The sequence below is a fragment of the Siniperca chuatsi genome, linkage group LG14 (assembly GCF_020085105.1).
Source record: "Siniperca chuatsi isolate FFG_IHB_CAS linkage group LG14, ASM2008510v1, whole genome shotgun sequence".
In the NCBI taxonomy this organism is placed as follows: Eukaryota; Metazoa; Chordata; class Actinopteri; order Centrarchiformes; family Sinipercidae; genus Siniperca; species Siniperca chuatsi.
In genome coordinates, this window is record NC_058055.1 from 1960073 (window position 1) to 1970472 (window position 10400).

General features: G+C 42.5%; 1 protein-coding gene across 2 annotated transcripts; it reads left to right on the forward strand.

Annotated features, from left to right (window-relative positions):
- Window positions 1-118: 118 nt before the first annotated feature.
- Window positions 119-10085, forward strand: vps11 (VPS11 core subunit of CORVET and HOPS complexes). 2 transcript variants are annotated; one of them, XM_044222668.1, is made up of 16 exons: window positions 119-301; window positions 1157-1305; window positions 1397-1532; window positions 1629-1792; window positions 2008-2255; window positions 3077-3278; window positions 3432-3583; window positions 3856-4042; window positions 4242-4442; window positions 6406-6603; window positions 6779-6940; window positions 7123-7256; window positions 7814-8016; window positions 8187-8358; window positions 8658-8880; window positions 9515-10085. In XM_044222668.1, exons 1-16 carry the CDS (start codon window positions 160-162, stop codon window positions 9677-9679), a joined length of 2838 nt encoding a protein of 945 aa, XP_044078603.1. In that variant the 5' UTR covers window positions 119-159; the 3' UTR covers window positions 9680-10085. The 2 variants fall into 2 exon arrangements, with proteins under 2 accessions (XP_044078603.1, XP_044078604.1); XM_044222669.1 differs by having other exon boundaries at window positions 120-301; window positions 4299-4442.
- Window positions 10086-10400: the final 315 nt, after the last annotated feature.

Below are 10400 nucleotides of genomic sequence, written 5' to 3' on the forward strand. Positions count from 1 at the left end.
TGCTATATATTTAAATTCTGAAAATAATAAGTGTTGACAGACTGAGGTTCGACAATAAACAAATGAAATATACTTCAGTCGCGGTTCACGCCGGTGTGCTCACGTGACTTTTGTGTCACATGACAACGCCCTTAATGCTATTTTGCTAACGCTAACAAAATGGCAGCGTTCTTACAGTGGAGAAAATTTGTCTTCTTTGATAAAGATACGGTGAAGGACCCTGCGGATAATGGGAAAAACTTTGTTCTTCCAAGCGGAATATCGGCTTGTGACTCCGGCCGGGGCCATATTGTTCTAGGAGATATCCTTTAACAGCACTAACCAGCTAGCTCAGCTAATGTTATTCTAGGTTCCTGCTCGCTGATGATAGCCCCGACTCAGCAAATGTGAAAGCAAACTTCAAACCGAGGTAATTTGGCACCTGCCTTAGAAATGAATAACTTTACCTTAACAGTAAATAGAAGTAATGAGCTGAAGACTGAACTGTAGAGCCAGGCTATGTTCCGTATTAGCAACCGCGTCACACCAAACTCTGTTTTAAAAATCTTCCAATTAAGCGTGGACTTGCTGTTCGGCAAATAACCCCCAAGAGAAATTACTTAACGTTAGACTTAATTAGTCGTTTTGAGCTACTTTCCATTTCGGTCTACATTCTACACACTGAACATCAATAAGCTAAATGACTACTATGACAACCCCACAGTCCTCTACCTCCATAGTAATGTTAACGTTTGTATTGGAGTGAAAATGCATAGCAAGTTCCAGTTTATCCACAGACAAGCTGTAAGAGCAGGGCACGGTCTCTCTCCACACAGTCAAGCCATGCATGCATAGCCTTTATACAACACTGCCTTTCAGAAATACTACATTATATAACTGGTTAGTAGGGTTAGAATTGAAAGGAATTGAACTGTCATGATTTCGGTGATTGACAATCTAGCATGAATCATACATCAACAGCCTAATTTTACGCATGATCCATGATTGTGAAGATGCGGAAAAACAGAAATGCATGGCAAAAGCAGCATACTGTCAATATTTTAGAGACCCCCCCAAAATTTCACAAATCATGTCTTGTTAATGGGAGCCAAGCTCCCCTGTAGTTTGCACCCTGGCTACAATTGTAAATAATTGTCCTTAACCTCCATAATCCTACATATGGATGGCAAGGTCTGGCTTTTGACACGCTCCCTGCAGTTGACATTTTTTCAGGCCTACAAGTTGCGGGTAACACACCTCTACCAGCTGAAGCAGCACAGCATCCTTGTATCAGTGGGGCAGGATGAACATGGAATAAACCCTCTAGTAAGTGTGCACTTCTCCAGAGAAGCCTGAAACACAGAACAGTTGTGTTTTAATGGACCACCACTAAACTGAATTGCTACTCATTTTTCAGGTAAAGGTCTGGAACCTTGACAAGAGAGACAGTGGAAATCCTCTCTGCACTAGGATTTTCCCCGCAATTCCTGGCAACAAACCGACTGAAGTGTCTTGCCTCAGTGTACATGAGAACCTCAACTTCATGGCCATTGGTAAGACGCAAAGGAAGGGACCCAGTAATCAGTGTTTGGCTAACAGAGAGTAGTTTTCTCTTCCCACTTTATAATGGATGTTGTGTTTCTTGACAGGCTTCACAGATGGCAGTGTGGTTTTGACCAAAGGTGATATCACCAGAGATCGTCACAGTAAAACTCTGACTCTGCACGAGGGAACCAGCCCAGTCACAGGCCTCGCTTTCCGCCAAGTGGCAAAGGTCACACATCTGTTTGTTGCCACTCTGGAGAAAGTCCATGTAAGTCTGGTCACTCCCAGAACATTGGGGTGCACGGAGAAGATAAACCCCCCCCCAACTCTTCCTTAACCATCATTTATCAGTTTTTAATCAGTACTGAGAACCTAATGACGGTATCATTTTCTCAACCATACTGTACAGTTTTTCTATGACTCTGTTCTAGAGGATGCCATTCTGAACTCGTACCCACTCCCTTCTTGTCTCCCATCGCTCAGTGCTACACCCTGTCCATCAAGGAGTATCCTAAAGTAGAGCTTGATACACACGGCTGTGCACTGCGCTGCTCCTCCCTGGCAGATCCCTCCCAGGATTCCCAGTTCATTGTGGCTGGCGATGAATGCGTGTACCTGTATCAGCCTGATGAACGAGGGCCCTGCTTTGCCTTCGATGGACAAAAGCTGTTGGCCCACTGGCATCGTGGATATCTGTTTTTACTCATCAGGGACGCCAAGTCACCCAACAAGTAAGACAACACTGAATAAATTAGATGAAGGTGTATTGTTCATTGTGGGGATAAAATAATGGCGGAGCGAGTTCATTGACAAAATTGTTTACCTGCCACTTTAGATGCTCACATGGTAATGTGTTCAGTTGAAAAGTAAAATATGTACAGAAACACATCCCACAGACCAAGGGGGATATTTAGTAAGGATTTGCAGCCCTTCTTTCGGTGCTTAACCGTCAAATTAAGTTTCAACCTATTTGCAAAAAGGCCGCACCTGAAAATATCATGTTTGGGCTCCTGCTATTTCTGTTTTAAGACACTCCTGTTCAGAGGCGCAAATATGGGAGGAGGGAATGGAAATTTATACAAATAGTCCCTGCACCGCAGCACTGTTCTATCATACACAGAAGGACAGAGACTACAGCCAGGTCCAAACAGTGACAGAGAGACAGAAAGACAGACAGACAGAGAGAAACAATGAGGCCTCAGTAGTTCAGACAATAAAAACTTTCAGTGACGGCAGCAAATTTAAACATGCGTTATAAAATAACTTTTACAGCAAGCTCAACACAAGAAAGCAGCAGTGTTGAGTATTTCTTATGAAAGAAGAAACTATTCCATGTGAACAACCAGAGCATGTTATTCAACACTGTCTTGAAAACGTGCTGTGCATCACATTCTGGGGTGAAAGAAAGTTTTACCCCACTGAGGGCAGTGCAGCAAGTACAGCTGTGCCACTATTAAAAACAAATGTCCAGCAGTCGATAATAAGCTTATCAAAGTCTCGGTAAAAGACATGTTTCCTAGGAGACTGTTGACAGTGTTACTTTTCTACTCAGGACAGAGTTTGGTAGCAGGGAGAGCTCTCCATCAGACAAACAGCTTCTGACCATCTATGACCTGGACAACAAGTTCATCGCCTACAGTGCCTCTTTTGATGATGTCATTGATGTGGTGGCAGAGTGGGGCTCCTTCTACATCCTGACCAGAGATGGAAAAATGTTTGTTCTTCAGGAGAAAGACACGCAGACCAAACTGGAGGTGAGTCCAGGGGATACCACCAGTAATTGATGATTCATAACTTGTTTAAAAACCACTAATGAAGAGTTGGGTCTCTTATTGTAAATGAACTCGTTGACTAATATTACTGTGGCTCAGCTCGCAGGGTTGTCACCTCCTTGTTTGTCTTTTAAGATGCTGTTTAAAAAGAACCTGTTTGTGATGGCCATAAACCTGGCTAAGAGCCAGCATCTGGACAGTGATGGACTGTCGGAGATCTTCAGACAGTACGGTGATCACCTTTACCTTAAGGGAGACCATGACGGTGCCATCCAGCAGTATATTCGGTAATTACATCACTAAACATTTGCCAGGGCTTAAACTGCTGTTGTCATAGATTGGATGCTGATTGTACCGTGTTTGACTCTTTGAGAATTTTATTTACTATTAAACCATGTAGAAGTGTTAAAGATATGCCAGAGTGGTGCCATGATAATTTTGTGGTTTAATTTTCAATATAGCACTTAAACTTATTGCTCTATAATCACCCAGCTTTCGGAGATTGATTGTCTCCCCACTGATAAAACCACTCTTAAAATGCCACTGTATTTTCCCACAGCACCATTGGGAAACTGGAGCCATCGTACGTCATCAGGAAATTCCTGGATGCGCAGAGGATCCACAACCTGACGGCATATCTGCAAGCCCTGCACAGGCAGTCGCTGGCCAACGCAGACCACACCACACTGCTGCTGAACTGTTACACCAAGCTGAAGGACAGCTCCAAGCTGGAAGAGTTCATTAAGGTGACTGACCGGTAACCGCAAACACTAAGGATGTAGGTTTTGGTGATATAAATGAAAAGGTGAAGGGAGTCCTACAGTAACATCTAACTGCTTTTTTACACTGACAGCAGTAAAAATACAAAGTGGTTTCAGTCAGTGAACAGATGAGTCTCAGTAAAAGTACAACACATAATTTAAAGCCTACTTTCTTAATGAACAGGTCACCAATGGCTGCCATATTATAACACCGTTGTCCTCCCGCACTGTACCTCAACAGAGCAGTGAAAGTGAGGTCCACTTTGATGTTGAGATTGCCATCAAGGTTCTTCGGCAGGCCAGCTACCACAGCCACGCTGTTTTCTTAGCTGAGAAACACATGCACCACGAATGGTACCTGAAGATCCAGCTGGAAGACCTCAAGGTAAAAAACATGCAAGTTGACGTACAAACCTTCGTTAGAGAGATGTCTGTAGATCATCTCTTGTGGCTGTTGAGAACTAGCTTGTGTGTCCTTGAATGTTGTTAAGTCTCTTGACAAGCTGAAATGAGTTATTGGTGGCGTTTTTTGAGAGAAGTAAATATTCACTGTATCTGACCTGATGCCTTTGAAGCCCCTCCTTGTCACCTGCCTAGGTGTGCACTTCTTTTCTCCCATACTCTAAAGAATGCACCCACTGGGGATTTACTGTAAACAAATACATTATTCGTTATGAACAGATAATGCGCCCTGAACAGATGAAAATAGCACCGCCTGCTCTGAGTCATAACTCTAAACACACAAACATAATATCTGATGTATCAAGGACAAACGTCCATAAATCAGATTTTAAATTATTGGAAAAAGGTGCTACTTATAAAACTCTTTTTGTTTCATAATCATCAGGTGATTGTTCTCACCAGTTTTCAGCAGATTTGTTGTGCAGTGCAAGGCAAGGCAAATATATTTGTATAGCACCTTTCAACAACAAGGCAGTTGGGGCTTTCCATCAGAAATCGACCACTCTGGGCTCACCCTTTTCGATTTGAATGAATTTTTTCCTACATGTTTATGGGATGAGTATCGTTCCATATCTTAAAAAAAACTTTGTAAGGTTGAAACTCAGTGTTTGAAAGCCTGAAATCTAATAAAGAAGGTTTTGCAAGATTGAAACTACGTTTTGAAGGCTTGCATAATGTTTTGATAGGCTGGGGAAAAAAATTTAAATCTCTGCAAATATTATTTTGTATTTGAGTTTTCCTTCTTCTCAACTGCAGCACTCTTTTTTTTTTTTTTTTTTTTTTTTAAACAGTGTTTCTCCAACACATTTTCAGAGTTTCAGATTTGTCACTGTTCTCCCGGTGTATTAGCTTGTTTTCCAGGTTTGAAACCTTGTAAATGGTGATCTGAAAACTGGTGCGCATATGTTGGGGAAAAAGTTTAGAAACGTTGAAAGTTGAGTTCAGCAGAGTTTAGCAAGGTGGCAGCTGAGGGGAAGAAGCTGTTCCTGAGCCTGCTGGTCTTGGAACGGAGTGCTGGTCTTGGAACTGGTCTTGGAACTGGTCTCTGGCCGGGGCGAGAGGTCTCCCTGACGATGCTGCGCGCCCTCCGCGAACACTGCTTGCACTGGTGATGCGTTGGGCAGTTTTCACCACCGTCTGCAGTGCTCTCCGGTCCTTGACAGAGCAGTTGCCATACCAAACTGAGATGCAGGTGGTAGGGATGCTCTCATGGTGCAGCGGTCGAAGTTCACCAGAATCTGAGGAGACAGATTAACATTAGCGACTGAAGCTGAGCACTAACAGTTATCCGGTCTTCTTTGGGTCCAAAGACCGGTTCATTTCGGTTTAACCTTTGTTTAACTGCAGAACATTTTGGCACGTTCATTGATTTCTTTGATGTACTTACTCAGTGCTTGTGTGGGACCATAGTCACCTGGTGATATCGTTATATAAACCTTTTGTGTCGCCTGCATAATTATGGTAAGATATTTTGATGTTTTCCATAATTTGCATTAGTGGGAAGCATGTAGAAGAACAGAAGAGGCTCAAGAATGGGGAATGAGGAATTTTTGTCTGCTCAGATATATAATTACTGATTGCCACAAAATAGTCCCAGAGCTTCAAACAGGATTCAATATCTCTCTCTCTCTCTCACTCTCAGAATTCAATAATTCAGTGGGGCTGTATTGGCATGGGAAACAAAAGAAAGGGTGATTGGAAGCCAAAATTGTTCAAACTACTGGATCAGAAGATTCTAGACTTGCAGTCTACATCTTTCATGTCTGAATGAAGTGAGGAACATAAAGTAAAAAGAAGTAAAAGACACCTGGCTGAATGACAAAAGGCCATCACTGTAACAGATAGATGAAGCCAGCAATGTTACATATTCTGTCTCTAAATCCCAGAACTATCAGGAAGGGCTGCGTTACATTGGACGGCTGCCTTTCGAACAAGCTGAGAGCAACATGAAGCGTTACGGCAAGACACTGATGCACCATGTCCCTGAAGGTACCACGCTGCTCCTGAAGGGCCTATGCACCAACTACCAACCAAGCGGAGACGCTGCTGAAAAAGACAGCCTGGATAGGGGTTGGGTCAACAAGGTCAGTCTGCAGTGCTTTTGTTCTTTTTTGTGTTTAAGACTAACTCCTGTCATTTTCACACGATGCTGTAACAGCCCTGTGATCCTGAAATTACCAGTGTGATCATATATGTAAGATGTTTTTCAGAAATGTTCTGAAAAACATAAAAGACTGTCCATATTTGTTGTGGTTTAAGGCCAACTCCGAGGAATTCATCCCAATTTTTGCCAACAACCCTCGGGAGCTGAAAGCCTTCCTGGAGCACATGATCGAGGTGGACCCATGTTCTCCCCAGGGTGTATATGACACACTGCTGGAGCTCCGGCTGCAAGACTGGGCACACGAACAGGACCCTGAAGTCAGTCCAAAACAGACAGACTAGCCATGAATCCTTGCATAATAAATGTATAATACACTTTGCAGTAGACAGATTGCTGTGTGATTATATCACTCCAGAAAATTAGAAGGCTTTGCACAAATTTTGCTTAAAAAGGGACAAATCATTTTAACTTATGTTTCTCTAATGCATATGTTTGGCAGAGAAAAAAGGTCCTGCAGGGGGAAGCTGTGTCGCTGTTGAGGAGTGACAACACTGTGTTTGATAAGGCCCTGGTCCTCTGCCAGATGCACAACTTCAAAGAAGGTGTCCTCTACCTTTATGAGAAGGGCAAACTGTAAGTGAGGGAGACAGAACATACGTTACATGTATGAGGCCAGTTAAAGTGATAAAGAAGCACATCATAATATAATATAACCTCTCATTACTCTGCATCCATGTGGCAATTGAAACTGAATGACGAGCTTAAAAGTGCGGCTGTAACACCACAAGCCAGTTTAGAGCATATGTTAAATGACATCAGTGTTGTTGTGTGTGGTTTATGATTGATTATTAATGATAATGATTGATGATTAATAAACATTCACACCTGTGCAAACTTTACTAGTGACGATGAATGATAGAGATTTGTCAAATCAAGTCTGTATGAATCTAATTAATGTCTTTATCAGACCATTGCAGATGTACAGGGAAATCCATCTACTAATTTATACTTGTACTCATAATTTTTATACAGGCCAGTGATGCCCAAGTCAACTCATGAATGTGAGAAAGTTTGTCTCGGTTTGTCAGGGGTTTCTCAACCTGTTGAGCTGAGAAATTTGATCCAACATATGAAACGTTTTTATGTCATGACTGTGGATAAATTGGACATGATTTTGCTTTTGTGTACAGGTACCAGCAGATAATGCACTACCACATGCAGAATGAGGAGTACGGAAAGGTGGTAGAGGCCTGCAAGCGCTATGGGGACCAAGAGGGCTGCCTTTGGGAGCAGGCGCTGGGATACTTTGCCAGAAAAGAAGAGGACTGCAAGGCCTACATCAGTGAGGTCCTACATCACATTGACCAAAACAACCTGATGCCTCCATTACTTGGTGAGCTGGTGGACATTTTATTTCATACTTTGCTTGTTTGGATTTTGATCTAAATATCACATTAGAATCAGTTCAGGTGAAGACTGAGAACGTTGAGATCTCTTAGCATCAGTAGGATGTTGTTTGAAAAGAAGAACAGCATTACATCCATGATTTTTATGCTGTCGTAGTGGTGCAGACACTGGCACACAACTCGACGGCCACTCTCTCCGTCATCAAGGACTACCTCATCAACAAGCTGCAGAGGGAGAGCCAACAGATAGAGGACGATGAACGCAAAATCCACCAGTACCGCGAGGAAACTGCTTACCTCCGCTCCGAGATCCAGGAACTCAAAACGAGGTGGGTCACATGAAGGATGAGATTTTCCATGAACTTTACTCTTGGACAGCCAGGATACATATTTATCATTCCTAAGTCTTGTTTTCATTGATAAATGCCACCAGTTCTACCTGTTTCTTACTGCAATTCTGTCCTCTTCATTTTTGTGACTTTTACTGTTGCTTCTGTCAGTTACAGCCACTGTAGCTCGGGGTGGGAGTGGTGGCAGGTGAGGGCTGGCAGCTTGTGCTGATGTCACCTTAAGACGTCATAGATGGTCCAATATGAATGTAAATCTTTACCCTAATATTTCCTCACAGTGCCAAGATATTCCAGAAGACCAAATGTAACATGTGCAACAGCCCTTTGGAGCTGCCGTCTGTTCATTTCCTGTGCAGCCACTCCTTCCACCAACACTGCTTCGAAAGCTACGCTGAGAGTGAGGCTGAGTGCCCAACCTGCACTCCAGAGAACCGCAAAGTCATGGACATGCTGCGGGCCCAGGACCAGAAACGGGACCTGCATGACCACTTCAACAGACAGGTAACAATACTCTAGCTTTGACTAGAAGCAAGTTAAGGGTCCAGTGTGTAGGATTTAGCGGCATCTAGTGGTGAAATTGCAGATTGCAACCATTTGAATACCGCTCGCCTCACCCTCCCCTTCCAAGCGTGTAGGAGAAACTACGGTGGCCGCGAAACTTGTGAAAAAAGCAAACGGCCCTATCTATCTAGAGCCAGTGTTTGGTTTGTCCGTTCTGGGCTACTGTAGAAACATGGCGGCCTCCGTGGAAGGGGACCCGCTCCCTCTGTAGATAAAAACGGCTTATTCTAAGTTAATGAAAACACAATGATTCTTATTTTCAGGTGATTATACACTAATAAAAACATACTTATGAATATCATATTCCATTTCTGGCAATAGCTCCTCCTAAATGTTACACACTGGATCTTTAACCAAAATCAATAGAAATTGTGTGTTCAGTCATTCACTTCCTTTCATTCATTATGATTTTCCATAATCTGTTTTAATCTAATTTAATAATCTGCTTTATTTATCTCCACGGGCGTAATTAGGTTATACTTTTCTTTTAGCAGTTGAATGCAGTGCACTTGCCTAAACACCACAGAAATGTTTGAGTAAATGCAGGTTCTTGTGTCTTTTCTCTGGTTTTTAGCTACGCAGCTCTAATGATGGTTTCTCTGTCGTGGCTGACTATTTTGGCCGAGGAGTGTTTAACAAACTGACTCTGGTCACCGACCCGCCTGGCAGCAAAACTGTTGGCAGTCTAGAAGTCAACCTGCAGAGAGACCTTCTCATCCACACCAAGAGAAACTGCTAGAAACTTCAGCTTGCGATTATGGTCTGAATCCTACCTGAGCAGGCACTTTGTGTCCAGCTTCAAGCGTCAGCTTGCTTTGCTGCATGGGATGTCACTTGATTTAGCAGCCAATGCAGCTGCCTGCTTCTAGTACCTGTGATGGGCCTATTTGCATAATTGTGTTCCAAGTCTGAGTCATGATTCACTGGGGACTGTATAAATGTACTTTATGTAGTTTAAAACATGTAATATTGTGTCTTAAAACCTTGCTGAATCATACCGTGGACAATTTCGTTTTGGTGTGTTTGCTTGTACTCATTCTGTAATCTTGCACGTATTAAAAACTGTCTGTCATTAATGAAATTATTTTATGTCTGTTCCTCAAATTAGAGGATTAAAATAGTGAATAAAGTCATTATTAAGTGCATTTTCTTGACCTAGCATTGGTTTTGCAGTTTGTGTCATCTGCCAGTGTAGCCCTCAAAAAATACACACAATTTATCATATGATGACATCATATGTTGCATTACTATATGATTTTTAGATCAGATCATATTACATTACATGACATGTAGTTGTCAAATATGACGTTCAGTATATGTATTTTGCCTGAGTGTTATTTGCACTGGTACTACATATCCTCTGCACACAAACCCCACGTACACCGTCTGTTCAAACTCTGTAATGCTCTCAGCTTTAAAATCTTGCTGGTCCTTGAACCTGAGGTTCCAACGTGCACTTG